The sequence below is a fragment of the Mustelus asterias genome, chromosome 5, assembly GCF_964213995.1.
Source record: "Mustelus asterias chromosome 5, sMusAst1.hap1.1, whole genome shotgun sequence".
NCBI lineage: Eukaryota > Metazoa > Chordata > Chondrichthyes > Carcharhiniformes > Triakidae > Mustelus > Mustelus asterias.
The window spans coordinates 77,177,372-77,201,320 of record NC_135805.1 but is presented as its reverse complement, the minus strand read 5'-3'; the positions used below and the strand labels follow the sequence as shown (position 1 = coordinate 77,201,320).

The following is a 23,949-nucleotide window of genomic DNA, read 5'->3' as shown; positions in this document are numbered from 1 at the left end:
GCAACAAAAATATACATGTGTACTTTTGGCCTTTAATCGCTTTTTTTGATGAGGTAAACTTCGTATCAGGCAGCAAAACAGGAAACCAATGGCTGCTTCATTATGCTGGTTATTAAATAAAATTGACCTATCTAATAAAAGTTCTCATTCATTCTGTGCAATAGAAAGCACAGGTGGTGGACATCCAGATAAGGAATCTAGTGCGCTATGTGAAGCTGGTGGGCTCATAATAGTCCATCTTTCACCAGTCCAGTTCATGCTGATAAGAGCATTTCACCAGAGATTTCTACTCTCACAGGTCCAAATGATTGCTGATGATTAATAAAATAGAAACATGCAAAACAAAATTCATATGATATGCACATTTTATTTTGTTCCAAAAATAGCAAAATGTATATTAAGGACACTCATATGGAATTAATTGCAAAGTATCTGGCAAATTACTGTCCAATACACAGGCTCAAGTGTTGTACCGGAAATACGACCACCCACATTCCAATTAATCGTTCAATCAATTTTCATGGACATTAAAATAATAATTCCTCGGTGTAGATTTAAAGCCACTTGCACTTTTAGACTTACAAATTCTGTCTATTCATCGTGGATGAGGAATTGAGTAAAGGTAAATGCCATTCTGATGTTGTTATTGTCTGTCTGGACTGAGATTTGAACTCAGTCAATACCTGAGCAGCTGGTTAATGCAGAACTGACAAACACAGCATGAAATATGTCTGCGACACTCCAAACCAGCATGAAAAAAAAAATCCCATTGATGCAAAGATGCCAGTTCCGATCACAATCTACAAATATTCAATCATTAATTTGTACTGAAAATAACATCTCTTTAAAATAGACATGCACTTCTCACATAAATACATTTCTTAAAAGTGCCTTAAAATATAAACACATGATAGAAACCAATGCTCCTTCAAAACCTTGTTTCTGAAGCTCCGCGCCTTAACTTGTTACCTAAAAATTCATCGTTTTCAAAACTTAGATTGTTATGAGATCTCGAGATCATAAGTAATTTCTCTTTATTTGTATAACTGCTTTTTACAGCAGCCTGTGGTACAGGTAGTGTGTCCATTGGATCTTCTTTGTTTTCCAGTTTCACATAACCCTTGCTGTTACTACGGTCAAGTCTTGGCCAGCTTGGGTGCTTTCTTTGCTCTCCTTGTACCGTAAGTGTTGAGGAACCTCTCTCCAGGTCCAAAGACTTCGAATGACAGGATAACATGTGAAGGGAAGTGTTTGATCCAAACTCTTTCTTGGGGAAGCCTGGTGATAGAAAGATTCCCACTGATGCACCAGAAGATGCATTGGGCGGTTTCCCACCTGTTATCGTGGTGTTGCTTCTTAATAAACGTGGATTCGGTGGCTTATACGAGTCAATAATATCAGTTGACGGTACGGTTAAAGATGACATGGATGTATGCCTAACCCTACCTTTACTGAGGTCAGAATCCTCCGTGATATTATCAAGTTCAGGCTCATCTATCACACAATTGTTAAGTTTAATAACTGGGAGCGTGAAAGCACTGATAGATGATGAAACAATAGACTTTGTCTCACACTTTTTAAGATAGCTACATTTCTCTCTATGAGATTCTGTCTGTGGCCGATTGCTGGAGCCTGATGGTGTCAGGGTTTTTGGGTATAACCATGTGTTAACATCCTTAGGTAGGCCATCCTCTTCCTCATAAGCATTCCATTTCTGTGGAGTGATTCTATCGTTAGGCAACCCAGAAAATGACAATAATACATTAGCAGCCAGCTTAGCAGCACATTGGTTGTCAGGACATTTGACATCAGAATTCCCAGGATGGCCAATCCAAGCCCCGTTCATATGTCTTTGCTCTTTAATTCTTTGGCTATGGATATCAATGACAGTGGAATAAATATCTTGCATATGTATCACTTTTGTTTCTTTGTCCCTATTTTCATGTAGTATCGCATTAGCACAAATAAATATAAATATCCCTATCCCCATGGTGAAGGGGCCAATCATTTTCATTTTATCAGAATGCAAGTGCTGTTCGAAAAACTCCATTAATACTCCAGCGTGATTTGTTATCACATGAGACCCATTATCCGGTAGTCCAAATTTCGAAGCTACGGGATGTTTCTTATCAGCCTCCTGTGGCCAGTAGCCAAGAACTGCCATTGCGATCCCAACCACCAAAATTAAAATTCCAAGAAAAAGGAAAAATCCTGAAGGTGAATAGAGTCTGATTTTGCCTCTTACAACAACAACATTGGCTTTGGGCTTACGTTTAGGTTTCCTTTTCTCTGAAGCAGAGGATGGAGGAGGAGGATGAAAGTGCTGTGATCTAGCAGAGTCCTGTCTCTTCAGGGCTGCCAGTCCTGTTATTACACCCCCTGTTGCTATCATAGTGTTGTCTTCTTCCTTGGATGCAAAAGTAGGATAATACAACTTCAGGTGACAGAGCTGAATTTTGAACAGTGTACACAAGACACATTCTCCAAATAACCATGTACAATATCTCAGAAGTATTCTCAGGGGGCTTATTGAGTAAATGTTAAAATGAGGAACATCAGTTAATTAAATGAGCAATTCATATTGCTTTAAATTTACTGCTATTAACAAAGAATTGCACATTGATACCAAATACATCCTGCTTGACCCCTTACACTAAGATGTTTGAACTACATCAATATATAATAATTAAGATGAAAGCTCATTATGGACATTACAGATGCAACAAAACACTGGGTCATAAATTGGCATGGAGAAAGTTTACACTTATGATTCCCAAACTGGGTTAAGCATTTCTCTGGTTACTAATCTATACAAACAGCTAGGTCTATTTCTGAAAATTTCTTCAGTTCGGCATTTCTAACGAAATCATAAAAAACGTTCACTTAAAAATGTTAATTCCATTTAAAATATTAAAGAAAAAAATTGCATCAATGCAGCAAGCAACAACTGTGCTGCACATAGCAACCAGAGGAACTCTTACCTCCTGCTAAGTTACCTTTGCAGTTAAACCATCGTGGACAAAAAGTACATGAAAGCACTTTCCCCACAGACAGGGAGTGAAAATTGAAGCAGAATCATGCTAAGCCACTCTCAACTAGCCCTAGTATCTGGTTATAAAGCCAAATTTTCAGAGTCTTTAGTGGGCAATTATTGCATTGCCTTCTTGGCCGTGAATGTGGGTGGCATAGAGAAGCAATAGGATTGGAAGAGGAAACAATATAATTAAAAATTTCAAGTTCAGTCTATTTATTAATATCACAAGTAGGCTTACATTAACACTGCAATGAAGTTACAGTGAATATGCCCAAGGTTTTCAATAGTTAAATAGTTAGGTCTTCAATAGTTAAAGTTAATAGTTAACTGCTTTAGTAGCCTTCCACCTCATGAGGTGATGGTTTGCGCCTTGGTGGTCAACTCTGTTAAAAATCAACTGCCTGGTGTGGTTTAGGAGCCCCACTCTGGTGTGGCAGTCTCTGCCACATTTACTGCAGAGGGAGAGAATGGGCAGACAATATGCAGAATTCACCAACATCCATTTTGGAGCCAACTGAGGTTTCCACTTCTCCTTGCCTCTAGTAATTCTTCTCTAACCAGTCAGCCTCCGGAGGGCACTTCCATCAGAAACTATCTCCTACTTTGTGTCAATGTCTGCCATATTCATATCTTGCGTGCAGGCGTCCTTGTAGGAGAGGTATGGGCATCCAGCAGGTCATGACCCAGTGCTCAGTTCACTGTACAGAAGTTTTTTGAAAAAATGGCCATCATCTATCTGATGAATGTGGCCAAGCCAGTGCAGATATTGTTGGATTAATGATGAGTGTCTGCTGATTGAACTAGCATGCTTCAAAACCTCTTAAGTTAGTCACTCTGTCCTGTCAAGAGATACATCTGAAACAGCAAAGGAGGGAATTTCTGCCTTTTTGCCAACTAAAATATGTTGGCCAGGTCTCACTAGTGTAGATAGGTACAATCAGGCCTCAATCTTGGTAGACTCGCAGTTTGGTTTCCTGGTTAGATTGCTTTTCTTCACACTCTCTTATTCAGCTGAAACAGAACAGCTGTAGCTTTCGTAAGGCAAGTGTTGATTTCAGCATCAAGTGACAGACCCCTGGTGAATATGGAGCCGAGATACGTGAAGCTATCAACAACCTCCAACATCACATTGTCAATGTTGATTGATAGTGGTACAGCAATATCCTGGAATATGGCATTTGTCTTCCTAGAGATTAGCAATCAAGTTAATATAAAATGAATGACAATAGCACATTGTCACTGAGAACCAACTTCAGGTTCATTCCTAAGAAAATCAATTAGGAATTTCTTCTTTCCAACAACTTTTAAGAATGAGAAATGATTTTCAAGATTGTTTGAATACAAATCACAATGAAAAATTATACCTGATACAGCTGCCACCAAATAGCATGTAGACTTTACAACTTAAGTTGTATACTATTAATAACTTAGCAATCTCACTTTAAATTTAGAGAATACAGGAAAAGTTATAATGATTCAGAAGCAGATGACTTGTTGAGACTGGGCATATTGTCAGACATTGCTTTTGTTGTCTGTTATATTTGACTTAGGAGTTCTTTGTATGGTCAGTGGTTACGAAAGCATTCCACTTTCCTTAAAATACAAAGCAGTTACACTGTAAAAACATGCAATTTGATCCATCCAGTCCGCATCGATATTTTACCTCCATGCAAGCAAATAATTCTAGTGATATTTATCCGCACTGTTACTATGTCACTTCCAGCAATTTCCTTCAGCTTTATCTTGAATGTTGGAATAATTTCTGCCTCAGTACGGTCTCTGGAAGTGAATTCCATAGAATTCACAACTCTGTGTAAAGGTGGGTTTTTTTTGTCTTAAATTCTAAACCTCCTACATTTAATCTTGTGTGTATAGCTTCTCATTCCTGACCACTTCCATCTCCCATGATCATCCATTACTTCAAATGCTACAAATTCTATAGAAGTGAGGAGTTAAAATGTGTCCAAGACCCAACCATCTGCAACTGCTTCATCAAGGGCCTTTCCTCCATCATAAGGTCAGGAGTGAGGATGTTCACTAATGATTGCACAATGTTCAGTACCATTTATGACTCCTCGGATACTGAAGCAGTCCATGTTCAAATGCAGCAAGGCCTGGACAATATCCAGGCTTGGGCTGACAAGTGGCAAGTCAAATTTGCACCACACAAGTGTCAGGCAAAGACCATCTGCAAAAAGAGAGGATCGAACCATCACCTCTTGACCTTCATTGACATTACCATCAATGAATCCCCCACTATCAACATCTGGGGTTACCACTGACCAAAGACTGAACCGGACTAGCTATATAAATACTGTGGCTACAAGAGCATGTCAGAAGTTGGGAATCCTATGTGTGAGTAACTCATCTCCTGAATCCCCAAAGCCTTTAAATTAAATACATGGTATCAGTCAGGAATATGACAGAATACTCTCCATTTGCCTTATGGGTGCAGCTCCAACAACAGTCAAGAAACTTGACACCATCCAGGACAAAGCAGCATGCTTGATTGCTACCCCTTCCACAAACATTCACTTCCTCCACCATCGACACAGTGGCAGCATCTACAAGACATACTGCAGGAACTCACCAAGCCTCCTCAGCCAACACCTTCCAAATGTACAATCACTATCATTTAGAAGGACAAAGGCAGCAGACACATGGAAACATCACCACCTGGAACATCTCCTCCAAGTCATCCACCATCCTGACTCAAAATACATTGCTGTTCCTACACTGTTGCTGAGTCAAAATTCTGGACCTCCCTTTCTAACAGCATTGAGAATGTACCTATAACATAGGGTTTGCAGCAGTTAAAAAGGCAGCTCTCCACCACCTTCTCAAGGGAAATTAGGGATGGACAAAAAATGCTGGCCTAATCAGTGATGCCTCCAAGCCAAGGATGAATAAAAATGTAGTGCAAATATTGGATTGCCTTGCTTCAAAAATCACACCCTGCTATAAACTGCTGCAATAATTACAAATTAGCAACCAAATAATTATGGCTTTCTTCTTCTTAGGCAGTCCTTTGGGATAGAGGATGACTTGCTGCCACTTCAGTTTGATGGGCTCTGAGATTACAGATAAGTACAATGCATGATCTGTAGACATTGCTGCACATGGGGCAGTAGTCCTCGGAGAGTCTGGTAGACGAGATGTTGGGAGGTTTGTGCATTCTCTGATGTCTCAACTTCACTTCTGCATATTCCAAAATAAGTATCTTGATGTGTTTTGTGTTTTCCTAAATAAACCTTCTCCATTTTAGTCGGTCACAAGGCAGGGTCTCTCATGTGTTGACAGGAATATTTGACCTCTTCAGGGATGTTTTGAAGACATTCTTAAGAGTGTTTCCTTGTCCTCCTTCAAGTCTCCTCCAACGACCAAGTTCCGAATAGAACAGTTGCTTCGAGATCTTGTGATCAGACATATGCATGATACATCCTCCTGACTAATGGAGCTGGTTTTGAGTGATTATCACTTGGATGCCATAAATGTTGTCTTGGGAGAGGACGCTGCTGTTGAACCATTTTTCTTGCCAACTGATTTGGAGGATCTTGGAAAGGTTTCCTTGCTGGTACTTCCCCCTGCTTTAAGGTGCCTGCTGTCCAAATGTCTGAAACATATAGGTGTACAGAGATCATTCTTGCTCAGTAAACCCCGACCTTAGTCTTGGAAAGGAGGTCCTGGTCATCAAATGCTTTTTCCTTAGATAGCCGAAGGCTGAGCTGGCACACTCAAAGTGAAGATGAATTTTGTTATCATTGGGAGGAGGCTCCAAAGATATGGAAAATGGTCTGTATTTTCCAGGGTCTCACACTGATTTTAATTGATGGGAGGAAGGTTTTGTGCTATGAGAGTTGGTTGGAAGGACTTTGGTTTTCTGGGCGTTTATGGGTCTTTCGCTAAATAGCTAGAATTGTAGCTTTGACAATGATCAGAATAACATAAATATAAGTCATAGTCTTTAGGAGGTTTTTCATAAGCCTTCTCATGGCAATCAATTTTGTTAAGACATGGTTCTGGATCCTTAAAATAATTTTCCCAATAGACTAAAAAAACAAAATACTTTTTAACGTATGTTCACTAAGAGCTGATTCACAGAAAAAGAGAAAGAACAACAAAATTGCAATGAAGTAAATATAATTGATTGAAGTATATAGTAAGAGATCAAGCCGTATCGAGTATATTAGTATGATCTTTACTTCTCATGGAATGATTAAACTGATGTTTGTAGCTTAGAATGGAAGTCTTAACCTAAAAGATAAACTAGTGTTATGATACATGTGGACATGCATTCTTAATTTATGTAGACTTTTAGATCAATTGTTGTAAAGAAACAAAGCCTAAATGTAACCTAGAAGATTCAATCGGCTAATTCCAAGATTGCTGATATGGGAATGCCAAGGTACACCTGGACAAATGTTAAAAATTACATTAACTATAGTTGTGATTCAGTAACTCCAATTCTCGTGATTCTTAAAAATAATTTTCATCAATATTGTGTTGTTAACATGCTCAATAGTCCAAAGGCATGTCACAGAAGCATAATCACATAAAAATATAGGCTCTTAAAAGAGGAAAGGTGGAAAGGTTTAAGGAGGATAAAATTAGGGGTGCTTTGATCAAAAAGATGCAAATTTAAATTTGAGACACTGATGGACTGACAGTCAACTATCTGTTTTAGCCTGAGACAGTGCCATCGGAGGTAGACAGAATTGTGGTGAGTATAAAGTTTGTAATTTGGACCAAAGGCAATGGCTTTGGTTTTCACAAAGTTTAACTGGAGAAAGTTGGGGCTCATCCATGGCTGGATGCCAGACAAGTAGGCTGGCAATGCAAATGTCTCATAGTGTCAACATGCATCTGAGAAAGAGGAAGGGGCCATGGATAGATCTTTGGGGAATTCCAGTGGGAACTGTGTGGGATTGTGATGACAAATCATTGCAGGAGATTCTCTGGCTATGATTGGAACGGTAGGAGTGCAACCATGAAGGGACAATCCTATTCAGCTGGATAACAGTGTGGTTGGTAGGGACTGCAAACACAAACACTACTCATTTTACCTTATACTTTGCCTTAAGTGACAATGTTGCCAATTGCAACATTACCAATTTGAGGGGAGGTGATGGCCTAATGGTATTATCGCTAGACTACTAATCCAAAAATTTAGCTAATGTTCTGGGGACCCGAGTTTGAATTACGCAATGGCAGATGGTGGAATTTGAATTCAAGAAAATAAAATCTGGAATTAAGATTCTACTAATGACCATGAAACCATTGTCAATTAATCAGAAAAACCCATCTGGTTCATTAATGTCCTCTAGGGAAGAAAATCTGCTGTCTTTACCTGATCTGGCCTGTGGGTGACTCCAAAACCCACAGCAATGTGGTTGACTCTCAACTGCCCTTGGGCAACTAGGGATGGGCAATAAATGCTGGCCAGCCAGTGATGCTCATATCCCTCGAATGGCTAAAAAAAAGTGCACTGTGATTACAGTGGAGAGAAAGTTATCAGTGAGGGCTTCTCCTGCACTGCCGTTTCAACTGACAAAGAAATGATGGCAACAGTCCTGTAAATTAGCCAATTAGCCAAGAAGTGCGGCTGTTCTTCAATGTAATATTGAATAGGGATAATAAAAATTCAGTAAGAGTATGGAAATGAATGAAATGGAATAACCCTGGAGAGACTACAAGTGCTATTTGCATATTTACTACTAATCCAGTAATGGATCCTAGTTTTTTTTTAATAGCTTAGCCATTTCAGTTCACAATAGCAACGATTAAAACTGTTTTGTTAAAAAAATTCTACTGCCTGCGACTTTGACTTAACAAACTATCTCTCTCTACTTAAATAAAGGCAAAATACTGCGGATGCTGGAATCCAAAACAAATAGAGAAAATGCCGGAAAATCTCAGCAGGTCTGACAGCATTTATGGAGAGAGATTAGAGTGGATGTCCTTTTGTCTATGTCATCCTCCTTCACAGTATAAATCTTGTCCTATTTTCCTTGTCTTCAGCTTTGACAAAGGGTCATCCTGACTCGAAACGTTAGCTCTATTCTTTCTCCACAGATGCTGTCAGACCTGCTGAAATTTTCCAGCATTCTGTTTTTGTATCTCTTTCTACTAACGTGGTAACTATCAGTTCGAGGCATAGTCAGTCAATCGCTTTCTTTTCAAATGATATTTTCCAGCTTATAACTATACCATCCATTATTTATGTCTTTACAGAGTTATATTAGATTTGGATTGAGTTAATTAAAAATAAATAAGAATTGAGCCATGTTTAACTTTCTTGCATTATTTCTGAATGTTTCCTTTAATCCAATTGCATTCCATTAACATGTTCACTTCATCTATAATCACAAAGAGTGTATTCATCGATTTATAATCTCACTTATAAAGCTCACCTATAATTAAACGAACATTTTTTGAGGGGGGAGTGAATTAAATGCTAAATGAAATGTAGCCAACAAATACATCTTAATAGCATGATAAAATCAAAACGAAATCCCAATTAAAGCTCATTTCCCCCCTTCCTATTATGCCCCATACTTCTATACTTATTGTTTACCAGTGTTATGCATGTTCCTTTCAAAAAGAACAAATTTGACGAAAGGCTCTCTGTCTTTTGTGTGAATACAGCACTCCAGTTCCAAAAACAGAAAATGTTGCAAAATTTCAGCAGGTCTGACAGCATCTGTGGAGAGAGAATAGAGAGCTAACGTTTTGAATCTGGACGAGCAGACTTGAAACTTTACTCTCTCTCCACAGATGCTGTCAGACCTGCTGAGATTTTGCAGCATCCTCAGTAATTTTGCTTTTACTCTCCGGCTCCAACCGTTCTAATAGAATTGGGTAGATAGCCAGCTGTTGGCTCATGAGAAGGTGGACTTGCAGCTCAGGTGGCTTCTCGCATAGAAAGGGCTTCAGTTTCAAATTCCAAGATTTTACTTGTCTCACTATTTAGGTCAGAGCACGCAGCACCTCGGAGACTATCAAAGGGAGCCTCTCGTTTCCTTCTGATCGCCAGTTTGAGTCCCAAAGGCGTTATTTAAATTTGCAGCAAGTACCAAGGCGGAATCGTCTTTTGCAGTTTGACCGCCTTCCAATTCACAAGCTTTTGGGAATCCAGCTCACATTTAACAGCAGCGATTTCACCACTTTATAAAAAGCCACGGAATGAGCACAGGGAATTAAAGAGGCACTCTCACATATCTGGCCTCATTTACACTTCACAGCAACAGCCGGCGGCAGGCTGTTTTCGCAGTTAGTTTATTATATAATGCGCGCTAAATACTCTGTTTCTCTGCCAGGGAGAGATTCTTTGGGTTTGCTATATGTTACTGCCTTCATTTTAAAATGTGGAACTCTCACCTGGATGAAAGAGTGAACTCCTCGGGAATATAACCGTGCAGACTGGAACTGTGAGGGGGGGGGGGGGGGAGGAATTCGTCCACCCGAGTGCAATCCTATTTTAACCGTTCAGCTGATCGAGCTCCTCCTTCATTGTTTAAACTTTCTGGGTGGTGTCCTTACATTTCTGCCCTTGGCGGCGGGGCTGGGTGGGGGTAGCGACCCTTTTAACTGGAAACACATGGCGATTGGAAACGATTCGGAGTGCCCCCGTTGGGTTTCGTCTTGGTCATTCCGGAGCTGGACTCGGCTTTGTGCCGGCGGCGATCCCCGGGGTTTGAGGAAAGATGCCAGCGCTTTTGGAGCCAGTTACACAGAGAGGCGACTAGATCCCAGTTTGCCCGCACACAGCCTGGAGGGAGCAGACACAATGAAATGGTCACACACACACACTCACTGCCCTGTACTCACACCACACCTCTCAGCCCACATCGCTGTCGAAAGGCGGGCAGGAAAAGAAAAGTTGACTTTATATATCATTTCAGGTCTGCAAAGCGAGAGAAATTTAAAAAGAAATGTTTAATCTGACAGTGATCAGTGTTCAGCATTTCAAGTTAGTTTCAAATGGCGAACTCTCAGATAAAGGGTTAGGATTACTTGTAAACTTGCTTTCTGTGATCAATTGCTACTTACAGACCTGAGTCTTGTTGAGCCCTGAGTATTTTCTTCTTTGGTTTCCGCTCGGTCTGAAAGCTGAGTTTGGAGGTGTCAGGGACTTTTAGCCACCGCGTGATGCTTCCCTTGCGCTGAATGTGAGGCACATTAAAGCGGGGAGCCTCTCTCTCTGTCTAGTGATCACTCACTCTCCATTCCCCCCCTATACCTTCAACAACTTCCATCTCGGATTGGCGCTCATTGGTCATTTACATTTCCTACGTCTCATTTGCGTTATTACAGCATCTTCCCTTCCCCCATCCCTTTCCACATCAGTGATTGAACCCTGCCTCTGAGAGAGCTGGACATGGCGTGGATACCATGCTCTGTATGTGAATTCACTAGATCAGAGTTCAGTCCCGCAGTCCAATGATGTAAGGACTGACTGCTGAATGCCCCGTTTCTCATTGACACAGGAAGCCTCTCCTAACAAAGTAACAACTCAACATCATCACCTCTCAAATATCCGTTACATTTTCAATCTTTAAAACACATCCTCATCAGACTCAGATTGATCTGTTTGTGATTACTCAACAATTACGAGGAAACTAGCTATATATATATATATATAAAACACAGGCAGTAAAAGCATCGACAAATGTATGAAAATGAAAGAAGTCGCTAAAGTGAGCATTGGTCCCTTGAAGGGTGATTCTCGGAAATTAATAATGAGAATTGAGGAAATGGCAGAAGTTTTAAACACATATTTTGTATCTGTCTTCACACAAGAGAAAAAGTAGCATCCCAAGAATGGTAGAGAATCAATAAGTGAAACGGAGGAAGGAACAATCACTGTCACTGGAGAAAAAGTAATGGGGAAAGTAATGGGACTGAAGGCTGACAAGACCGCTGGACCTGATGGTCTGTAACCTAGGGTGCAGAGATTATGGATGCATTTGGTTGTAATCTTCCAAAATTCCCTAGGTTATGGAAAGGTCCCAGTGGATTGGAAAACCACAATGTAACACTTCTGTTCAAGGAGGGAGAAAGAAAGCAGAAAACTACAGGCCAGTTAGCCCAACATCTGTCATTGGGAAAATGCTAACATCCATTCTTACAAAGATAGTAGCAGGGTATTTAGGAAATCATAATACAATCAGACAGAATCAACATGGTTTTCTGTGAATGTAAAAGCATAGTTGATTAAGGGGAACCAGTAGATAAAGTGTATTTGAATTTCCAAAGGCATTCAATAAGGTGCCATATAAGAGGTTACTACACAAGAACATAGTGTCAGGGGTGAAATATTGAGCATGGACAGAGGGCTGACAAACTAACAGGAACAGAGAGTCAGATAAATGACTTTCAGGTTGGCAAACTGATGAGAATTTCAGGATCACTGTTAGGGCATCAACTACATATGATCTATATTAATGACCTATGTGAAGGGAACAACAGTATTGTAGCCAAGTTTGCTGACAGTACAAAGAAAGAAGGAAAGCAAATTATGAGAAGGATACAAAGAGTCTGTATAGGTTAAGTGAGTGGGCAATCAATTAGATGAAGTATAATGTGGAAACTGAGGTTATCCACTTTGGCAAGAATAATAGAAAAAGGGAGTACTATTTAAATGGAGACAGCAGAATTCTGCAGTACAGAGGGACCTTGCTGTCCTTGTACGTGGATTGCAAAAAGTTAGCTTATATGTACAACAATTAGGAAGGCAAAAGAATGTTGTCCTTTATTGCAAGGGTGAGGGAATATACAAGAGGGGAGATCTTATTCTACAGGGCATTGGTGACATCGCACTTAGAATACTGTGTGTAGTTTTGGTCATTTTACTTAAGGAGGGATATACTTGCATTTGAGGCAGTTGAGAGGATTCACTATGCTGATTCCTTGGAAGAAGGGGTTGTCTTATGAGGAAAGATTGATCAAGTAAGCTGGATCCTCGAGGGAAATATATTTTGATGATCATTAACTTTTTTCAGTATTTTGGAAAAAAGGAGGAAAAGCTACTGACCCCAAGAGCATAGAACTCCAGTAACACCTTTAGCATTTTAAAAATTAAATTATTTATTATCAAGAAAAAAATTAATCATGTAAGATTAAAGTTAGACAGTTAAAATAGTCTTGTAGAACAACCCTCCCCCTAAAGAAAACACTTAGAACACACAAGTAAACTACAACTCCCTTATAAATTTTTGATTGACATGAGAGTCAAAGGTTATTGGGGGGTGGGGAGTGGTGGGAGGGCAGGCTGGAAAGCAGAGTTAGGCCAAATCAGATCAACCATGATCTCATTAACTGCCACAGCAGGTTTAAGAGGCCGAATGGCCTACACCTTCTCCCATTTCTTATGTCAGTTTCTGAATCAGTTTATGTTGCCTTAACGGGAACTTTGCAGCAGCTAAAAATGCACATTATATGATGTATTGACCATGTGCTGGATCTTCTGATTTTCCACAGACAATGCCAATTGCACCAGTCAAACTATCAAGGCATTTGAGGTTTGCACCTATTTTTCATTAAGATGGATGGCTGTAACAATTCTTGAATCTAAATTTAATAAATGATCTTCCCCTTACTCTCAGTACTTACTGAATAACTTGAAAAATAGGTAATTAATGAAAAGGATCACACAAGGATATGCTCACTGGAATCCTTGGGATATCAAACTTAAATTTTGAGAAAAATATATGTTATACAAGTATTCGGCAGGTTGGGCAGCATTGGCGGAGAAACACAGAATTAATGTCTTGGTTCTGATGAAAGGTCTTCAATCTGAAATGTTGGATGGAATCTTGTGCCCTTTGCCATGCCAGTTAGATGGTGGTGTGGGATGGGGGGGAGGAAGGGTGGGGGTATTGGTGAGCATTTAATCAGGCAAGAGGTTGGTGTTCCTTAGCAGGAAGGCCTATGGCTGACCTTCCTACCCTGTTTCTAAGGGGGAGGGGGCGGGGGGGGGGGGGGGGGGGGGAGTGGGAAAGGGGGTCGGGGGGAAGGGGAGAGGGGGGGTGGGGAGGGGGTGGGAGGGGGAGGGGGAGGAGGGGAGGGGGAGGGGAGAGGGAGCGGGAGGGGAGGAGGGGGGAGGGGAGGAAGGGGAGGGAGGAGGGGGTGTATGGTTCTCACTATGTAGGGTGCATGACAAGCAAACCAATGTGGGGTTGCTTGAGGGAGGGGCAGGGTCCCACAATGAAAGGCACTCATTGTCTAATCAAGGGAACCCAGCATCAGGAAGGGATGGCCCAATGAGTGCCGGTCCCCTGCCCCTCTTATCAAACCCCTTCCCCATCTCCCTTGTGACCCCCATCATGCAGCCTCCCCCTTTCACCTGGCAGTACTCACCTGTGTCCTGGGATCCAGTGACAAGGTCTTGGCTGGGCATCATACTGGCAGTGGCCACCACCTCTGATTGGCCGACAGCTTTCGGCAGATAGGACCTCCGCCTCAGGGTCTGTGACCCTTGGAAAGGCCTACCGCTGTCCACTTAGGATAGAGAACATAGAACATTACAGCACAGTATAGGCCCTTCGGCCCTCGATGTTGCGCCGACCAGTGAAACCAATCTCAAGGCCCTCTAATCCAATATCATCCATATGTTTATTCAATAACCATTTGAATGCTCTTAATGTTGACGAGTCCACTACTGCTGCAGACAGGGCATTCCACGCCCTTACTACTCTCTGAGTAAAGAACCTACCTCTAACATCTGTCCTATATCTCTCACCCCTCAATTTAAAGCTATGTCCCCTCATGTTAGCCATCACCATCCGAGGAAAAAGGCTCTCACTATCCACCCTATCTAATTCTCTGATCATCTTGTATGCCTCTATTAAGTCACCTCTTAACCTTCTTCTCTCTAACGAAAATAACCTCAAGTCCCTCAGCCTTTCCTCATACGATCTTCCCACCATACCAGGCAACATCCTGGTAAATCTCCTCTGCACCCTTTCCAACGCTTCCACATCTTTCCTATAATGCAGCGACCAGAACTGTACGCAATACTCCAAGTGCAGCCGCACCAGAGTTTTGTACAGTTGCAGCATGACCTCATGGCTCTGAAACTCAATCCCTCTACCAATAAAAGCTAACACACCATATGCCTTCTTAACAACCCTATCAACCCCCTGTGTGCCAACTTTCAGGGATCTATGCACATGGACACCCAGATCCCTCTGTTCATCCACACTACCAAGTATCTTTCCATTAGCCCAGTACTCTGTATTCCTGTTACTCCTTCCAAAGTGAATCACCTCACACTTTTCTGCATTAAACTCCATTTGCCACCTCTCAGCCCAGCTCTGCAGCTTATCTATGTCCCTCTGTAACCTGCCATTTCCCTCCACACTGTCTACAACTCCACTGACTTTAGTGTCATCCGCAAATTTATTAATCCATCCTTCTACGCCCTCTATGTAACGGATGTAACATGGACTCTCACTGCGTCTCCAGCTGGTGGATGAGACCCCGTCGCCTCTGTTAAATAACACCCATGAACTGTTTTTCTCTCTCTACAGATGCTGCCTGACCTGCTGAGTGTTTCCAACATTTTCTCATTATATTTCAGATTTGCAGCATCTACCATATTTTTCTTTTTTTCTATCATAATCATTTAGTTGGTCCTTTAACTAAGTTATTAAACATTCTTTTCTCTGTTTCCTGGCACCTCTTTTGGGTTGCGAAATAACTTTTATAACAGATATCTTGTTGTTCAGATCTACTAGCTATGTTGACCATTTGTATACATCATTCCATGATGGGGAGATGCCGGCGTTGGACTGGGGTAAACACAGTAAGAAGTTTAACAACACCAGGTTAAAGTCCAACAGGTTTATTTGGTAGCAAAAGCCACACAAGCTTTCGGAGCTGCAAGCCCCTTCTTCAGGTGAGTGGGAATTCTGTTCACAAACAGAGCATATAAAGACACAAACTCAATTTACATGAATAATGGTTGGAATGCGAATACTTACAACTAATCAAGTCTTTAAGAAACAAACTGCTGCAGACTGTTTTGTTTCTTAAAGACTTGATTAGTTGTAAGTATTCGCATTCCAACCATTATTCATGTAAATTGAGTTTGTGTCTTTATATGCTCTGTTTGTGAACAGAATTCCCACTCACCTGAAGAAGGGGCTTGCAGCTCCGAAAGCTTGTGTGGCTTTTGCTACCAAATAAACCTGTTGGACTTTAACCTGGTGTTGTTAAACTTCTTACTACATCATTCCAAACAGAAAAGCTCATCCCTCTTACTGTCATTAAATTATCCAAAGGTACAAATGAAACAGCAAGTAACCAGGTATCCAGGCGAGGGTGGCTATTTTCAATTTTTTTTTTGCACGTGATTCGACTTGTGATTTCTTATCAATTAAAGATAAAACACTGCCTGGAAACCAAAGCGATCTCCTGTCTAGCAACATTTCCCTATGGATCAATGACTCATCCGGAATCAGTCACAGCAGCTTCGAGTGTAAATGTGAAAAAAGAGATCGACATTCCAGCTCGACACCTTGGAACTACTTATCCAAATTATAGCTAAAGGTCAACGCTCATTACTGGAACATTCATTATTTCTGATTAGGGAATACAATGGATCTGAAATTCCTGGAGGATGGGTTGTAAATTTGGGACGTTATCAGGGTCGTTGGGAACGGGGGCAGGACCTGAGTCCCCCGGTTTTTGTTTTATCTGTGCAGTGCTGGAGGGAGCTGTCTGTCTCTGTCTTTTTAATCCTGATGTGTCAGGATTTGTAAGGTTAGGAAGCGGAATCTCTCTGGATTCGTTCCACTGATTCTGGACACTCTCGTCCGGGGCATCTCTGGAGGATACTAACGGGCGCAATTCAGGCGTTAACAGCGGAATTGTAAATGCAAGGGTTACTTTCAGAATTGTACCTAATGAACAGGGTTCTGCTAGCCAAGTTTTTTTTATTTAGCATTTTTTTAAATCGGTGAGATACTTTGCTGTATATTGAAGGGGACAAGTCTGAACTCACTTTGCTAAAGACAATTCGTCTAGATACTGTGTAGAATCTGCACAACCTTGCACTAACATGCACTGCTACACTCCAAATGCAACAATCTGAGAGTTTATTTTCGGGAGACGCCCTAGATTCTGATGTGGAAAGAAGCCAAACCTTTCCAAACTTAATTAATTACAAACTTCAAGCTGCTCCGACATAGCTTCATCTTTACAATGGAGGCGCCTATTTCCATTCCGGGTGCCTTATGGCAACTTGTTCTATTGCACCCGAATCAGCAGACACATCACCTCCACCAATCATCCCTCTGTGTTAGATTAGGGTTGGATTGAACTGCGGTTTGACCAGGAAGCATGGTCCCGGGTTAAGACTGGTTTCATCCATCGAGTCGGTTTTATGGGAATGTGGAACGCTTTTGCTGCACAGTTGAGTTGGAATTGTCAATCAGACCTCTGACTTTTAGGACTTTTGACGACTGGAGAGGTGAGGCAAGTCACTTTGTGAACATTGGCGTCGTCATGCCTTGACCCCGATTTGCTGAACCTAGCCATACTTCACAAAGCGAGTGCATAGCAAAGACATTGGCCTTATTAAACCCATGCTTTCCAAAACCCACCATTTATATTCCTATGAGATCTTCCCAATTTAAAACATTTTGCGGGAGATTTGCATGAAATCTGCATCAGCTGAACTCCAGATGTAGAACATCTGATGTCACAAATCAAAGTCTCAAAGGCACTTAAAAACAAAATGAAAGGAAAGCCTGTTATTTCCTGCACTTTTTCCAGTCTTGATAATTTGACCATTACCTGAAGGGAAACATGTTTGCAGGGCGAGCAGCAACGGCAAGTAGGGGTGGCACTCGCTGAATGATGCAAAAATGATGGGGGCCAAACCCTGCAAAAATGATGGGGGCCAAACAGTTGCCTTCTGTGCTATAACCATTCTGTGGTTCAATGGGCAGAATTTTACACCCCACCTGGGTGGGTTTGCAGACAAGGGGACAAATAAAATTGTGTGGGTGATTTTCCTGCTGCCTACCAACTAGCCCCTCAACCTCGCCGCAGTTTTACACAGGTGGAGAGTTGGTGATGATGCGGCGAGGCCTGGGCAGCTTTTGCCCATTGGTGGCATCAAGTGGCCAATTACCCAGCTGCATTTTTTGGCCAGCGGGGAGAGGTCAGGGCTGACAGGAGTGAGGGGGGATGCCCAGCTGGGTCGCCTGCCTGGACCATGAGCAGGAAAGGGAAGGGTGCCTCCTTGATGGGCCCCATTTGCAATTGCCCCCCCTTCCACACCTGGACTTTGTACCCCATCCCAAAACCCCAACAAACACTGCACCACCCCCCCCCCCCCCTCAGCTTGCAAGCCAGGTGTCTGTTCTCTTGGTCATGCTGTGAGCCCTAAAGCCTTACCTTGCATCTGGCTTCTGGCACTTCTATTTTGGGAATGGATGTACTGTCTCCAGTGTTGCTGATATGAGCAGAGAGCTGCCAATCGACCAGCTGACCATGAACTCACAAAGGTGGAACTTCCTTGCGAGGTAAGGACAGATAGAACATCTCTGGCCAGTTAAAACTCCTCCATGTGTTAGATGGCTGCAGGGCAGATGTTGGGAGCAGGGATGAGTACTGAAACTTTTGGTAGCAAGAGTGGGAAACCCCCGCTAGCTGTTAACTGCTGCTCAATGATTCTCAGGAACTAGTGCAGGGAATTTACAAGCTGCTTTCTCCAGAAATGCCCAAGCAAAAAGTCAAAAATCAACCTCTGGATGTGCTTATTTTGGCCACTTTTAAAGTAAAGTAAACTTCCAACAGAGGAGACCTAGTGAAGTAATGTTGAAAACATTGAAAGCATGTGGTGCTCCCCAACTATATATAAGCACTGCCACAGTAGGTAAAGTAGCAATATAGTCATATAGTAAATCTGGAACACAATGTAGCTCACACTTTAAATGAAATCCACACCTGAACAAATCTCCCAAATATTTTTCATATCCTAAGGAATCAAGTTTCCCAGGAACTATCTTTCAACACATATTGCACAATATTCTTCTTCAATTCCAGGATTGTTTTCCACCTCTGCATTCTCTTTCTTTCAGTTTAACACAAATCTTGAACTTAGGCCATATTCTTTAAGCCACCACGAGTAATGCCGTGGGAGATCAGCGAGTCTTTTTTTTAATGTCCTGAAGGAGTTGAAGAACGACAGGCAAAAAGATTAAGCAGCTTGAATTTCTTATCACCTGCAAAGTAATTCACTGAAAACATCAGGATATCAGCTCAATCTTGCAATGTAGTTTATTCTGATATAAAAGAATTTTTCAATCTATATTTCACAGCTCACATTTGTATGATTCTGGACGGCTTTGAACTCTACTTTTGATTGAAAACTATTCTACATATATATTGCTCTATGGAAAGTACCTTTTTAAGTTTCAGTTATATTGGCAGTGCTGTGAGGGTTATATGTGGAAGGTGTTGTTGACCATTCTATTGAGTGGTACACACAGCAATAAGCTGATCACTGATGCTCAGTTTGTGTTCCCCCAGGACCATTTGGCTCCTTATCTCATTACAGCCGTGGTCCAAACATGGACAAAAGAGATGAATTCAAGAGGTGAGCGCAAAGTGTCTGCCCTGGACATCAAAAGCATGTTTGACTGAGTATGGTATCAAGGGCCTCTAGTAAAAGTGAAGTCAATGGGAAAACTCTTCACTCACTACCTCACACCTTGCACGAAGGAAGATGGTTGTTGTTGGAGGCCAATCATCTCAGGACATCCCTGCAGCAGTTCTTCAGGGTAGTGCTTTAGGCCCAACCATCTTCTTCTGCTTCCCTCCATCATTAGGTCAGATAAGGGGCTGTTCTCTGATGCTTGCACAGCATTCAGCACAATTGTGACTCCTCAGATACTGAAGCAGTCAGTCTTCATGTGCAGAAAGACCTGGACAATATTCAGGCCTGGGCTGATAAGTGGCAAGTAACACAAGAGTCTGACAATGATGATCTCCCAACAACAGAGAATCATCTCCTTTTGACTTTCAATGGCATTACCACCATCTTGTGTCAATATTTTGGGGGTTACCATTGATCAGAAACGTAACAGAAATATCTAAAAAATGCAGTGGCTACAAAAAGCAGGTCAGAGGCTGGAAACTTGTGGTGAATATCTTGCCTCCTGATTCTCCAAAGGCTGTCCACCATCTACAAAGCACAGTCAAAAGTTGGAATACTCTGCAATTTCTTGGATGAATGTGGCTCCAACAACACTGAAGAAGCTCAACACAATCAAGGACAAAGCAGCCTGCACAGTAGGCACCTCATCCATCATTCACTCCCACCATTACCAACGCACAGCCGCTTGTACCAAATACAAAATGTTCTGCAACAACTTAGCAAAGATCCTTCAAAAGTAGCTTCTACACCTGCAATCTCTACCACCTAAAAAGACAAGGGCAGCAGATGCATGGGAACACCGCCACCAGTAAGCACCCTCCGCAAGCCACATACTACCCTGACTTGGAAATACGCTGTGGTTACTTCAACGTTGCTGGATCAAAATTCTGGAACTCCCGAACAGCACTGCACCCACACATCTTGCAGTAGTTTAAGAACACAGCCCACCACCACCTTCCCAAATGAAGTAGGGATGAGCAATAAATGCTGGCCTTGGCAGCAATGCTCATGTCCCATGGAAGAATACAAAAAAAGGCCCCTTTACATGACTTGGACCTTGAGCATGAGTATAACGGAGGTGCCATATTTGAAAAAGTGCACAGTTATTGAATTGGATTACTTGGGCATTTTATATTGAGTCTCTGTAATATTAAGACAATGCGGACATAGCTACCTTTATTCTATTAACATTAAAAATAGCAACCATAGTGCAGAGCTCTATGCCCAGAAGGAAACAGTAAAAATGGGGAGAAGAAAACTGGGCCAAATTGTTCTTGCGCACTTTAAAATGGAACACCAGTAAAAACTGGGAAATAAGAATACTGGTCTGAACTGGTTTTTTTCTTCTGCATGCCCAAATGCGGGTGTGAATTGCAGCCAGCAGGAGATACCCAGTCTCTCCTAGTCTACAGATAATGTTTCCAGACCTTAGTGTACTGTAACTGCAGCTTATTTATTTTCTCTTACTGAACTCGTCTGATTTTCTAGTATGGCATCTATAAATATGGTTTGAGTTCAAGTTAAATAACTCACTTATATCCTACAACTTCAGTACCTGCCTAAAATCAGTACCTCTTAACAACAACGCAGCACTGACAGTCCAGGGCTATATTGCCAGAGCTGCCTCCCTCTTCAAGTTGCATCCCCGGTTGTCCAGAGGTTGCTAATCGTGGCTTTCCATACATCTCTAAATATAGCAGTCCTTCCTATTGGTCTACTCCAAGCTTAGAAGTCAGTCTTTAATATTGTCCATCCACATTCCTCTCTGCCGTCCTGGCATTCTTTTCCCTTCAATGTAACCTTCTATGATGCTGATGAATATATTGCCACTGGATCTTCTAAGCGTATGTCCGAGCACTAACAATATTCTTTTGGCAATTCTTTGCGGCAAGCTTTGATTTTTTTCAGCTGATCCTTTACATTGCCAACTGACCCTTACCATTCTTCTGTAGTACCACATTTCAAATGCATCGGGCAAAATCTTACTAAAAGCTGGCAGAGTGTTGTTTCCGGTGAGAAAAGCGGCGTGTTTCCAGAGAAACACACCAGTTTGCTTTCCAGATCTTACCACATTCTGCCAAAAAATATTATATGTGTTATGCAGGAAGGCGGGACCTCAACATGCTGGCAAAACCTGGCTACACTGAGATTGCGGCGCCATCTTTGAAGGGCACCCCGATCAGAACATATATAAATCTCCCCCCCCCCACCCCACCACGGAGGCCTCAGGGGCTCCCCACAAACCCCCCACCCCATATTGGAGCCAACATTCAACTCCAACCCCTTGCCCCCCCTCCCCCACCTCCCCCACCCCGCCCTCGCAATCATCGGCCCTTCCCATCCCCCCTTCCCTCCACAGTCTGAGTCGGCACCCACTTCCACACCCTCCCCATCCAAACAGCCGTTGCCAGCATCCCCAGCTCCTCTGACGCCCTTTCCCCCGATGAAGCTCCCACTGGGGTCTGCCCCTTGGCACAGGTTGGCACTGCCAGGGTGGCTTGGCATTAGCATGATGCCAACCTGGCAGTGCCAGATTGTGCCAAGGGACAGTGCCAGGGGGAGATCCCCACAACAGGTACATGTATAGGTGAACCTATTGTAATCGCGTCAATGTGGCGTCATGTAGGCATGGTTTGAAAATGTCTGCTGAGGAGGCATGTTAATAATATTAAAACATATGGAAATGTATGTAAATAACACCTGTTATGGACCTAAAACTGATGACGTCGCCAACAGGGGGAGGGGAAGATCCAAAATCGTGATCTTGCCGGCAAGACCTGCGACTTCTGGATCTTGAGTCCCCACCGGCATTCCTGCAGACAGCAGGAGTGGGTTCAAGATCCCCCTCTCCGATTCTGTCCCTTGTTTCTTTCCACATTATCCATGCTTCATAGCCATATGTCACCACAGTTAATACATTGATCTCTAGTAATCTTTTCTTTGTTGAGATGTTTAGCTTCCTTCTTAAAAGTTCTTTCATGTTCCAGAATGCATTTCACCCCTGCCTAAAGGATATCTTCTTCTGCTGTGTTCATCCAGTGTAGGATGTAGCCCTCTTCGTTTCCTTCTCATGAGGGATTTCTGCCATTTACTGCTGTGTTGCCAAGATGTGTTGCCGGTAATAATTGGCCAGGAATCCTGTCTGCTCTTCCTGCCTAGCACGTCATTTGGGGAAGATTTACAGATTGATTACGAAGCTGCTTGGCTTCATCATAAATACTCCTTCCATGGACAAAAAGTCCTAGAGTAGGACTTGAATCAGCTGCTTCTGGCTCAGAGCCACAACATCTCCACTTAGAGTCTAAAATGGTTTGCAAATTGTCAGATTGATTTCTTATTAACATTATAAAGGAGAGTTAACAAATCTTTAAAGCAGTACAGGTTCGCCTCACATTTATGCTTTGACTGAAGCTGAAATATATTGAGCCAACTTGCTCAAGGTAGTCACATACTGTTTGCCAAAGTATCTATTACTTGTTTTCATAGTTTGCATTGATGCAAATCTAAAATAGCATTAAAGTAGTGTGAGTACTTTAGTATAACCAGCTATTTACGACCTGAATCATAGGAGGTGATCTTACCAAAAAAATTCTAAGTCCCGAATGAGAGTGAAAATGGGAGAAATTTGTGCATTTTTTTGGGTGACTTAAAAATGGAATCTTACCTGATTCTGGCAAAACAAATCTTGACAAACTTGAAATTCGCCAGCAAGAAGAGTGGGTAAATCACCTGAAAGCCAGCTGATGGCAGCAGAGAGCGCAACTGCGCATGTGCCTCTGCTGCCTCAACTGTCGGTCACTGTGGCCCAGCACCCTCCCCCTCCACTATTATGGGGCTCCGCAGCAGATCGCAAATCCCCCTTGCCCGGAATGATCGCCACCCCCCTCCCCCCCACCAGCTGTTCCCCCCTCCCCACACTGATCATGACTGCAGAGCGGCAGCAGTATCCCCTCCCCGACCACCGAACGCCCATCCCATCTGGCCCCGTACCATCTGACCCCGTCCCATCTGGCCCCGCAACTTCAGTTGTTCCCCCCTGCCGCCCTCAAGCCTGCCGTCTTGATACTGCCCGATGCACAGTTCTTGTGGAGACAAAGTCTCATCTTCACATTGAAGCTACCCTCCATCATGTATTTGATAGACTTCAAATAGATCTAGCAACTCAAGACTGGGCATCCATGAGGCACTGTAGGCCATCATCAGCAGCAGAATTGTACTCAACTACAATCTGTAACTTCATGGCCCA

General features: G+C 42.3%; 1 protein-coding gene across 2 annotated transcripts; it reads right to left on the bottom strand.

The window, feature by feature from the left end:
• Nucleotides 1-349: 349 nt before the first annotated feature.
• tmem200a (transmembrane protein 200A) lies at nucleotides 350-11,290 on the bottom strand. 2 transcript variants are annotated; one of them, XM_078213721.1, is made up of 3 exons: nucleotides 11,088-11,290; nucleotides 10,412-10,802; nucleotides 350-2,407 (listed from the first exon to the last, which is right to left on the bottom strand). In XM_078213721.1, exon 3 carries the CDS (start codon nucleotides 2,390-2,392, stop codon nucleotides 929-931), a length of 1,464 nt encoding a protein of 487 aa, XP_078069847.1. In that variant the 5' UTR covers nucleotides 2,393-2,407; nucleotides 10,412-10,802; nucleotides 11,088-11,290; the 3' UTR covers nucleotides 350-928. The 2 variants fall into 2 exon arrangements, with proteins under 2 accessions (XP_078069847.1, XP_078069849.1); XM_078213723.1 differs by having other exon boundaries at nucleotides 11,084-11,271.
• Between the last annotated feature and the right edge of the window lie 12,659 nt (nucleotides 11,291-23,949).

Bases quoted from the DNA above. Each gene is read 5' to 3' on its own strand.
- tmem200a (XM_078213721.1), bottom strand. From the start codon at position 2,392: ATGATAGCAACAGGGGGTGTAATAACAGGACTGGCAGCCCTGAAGAGA.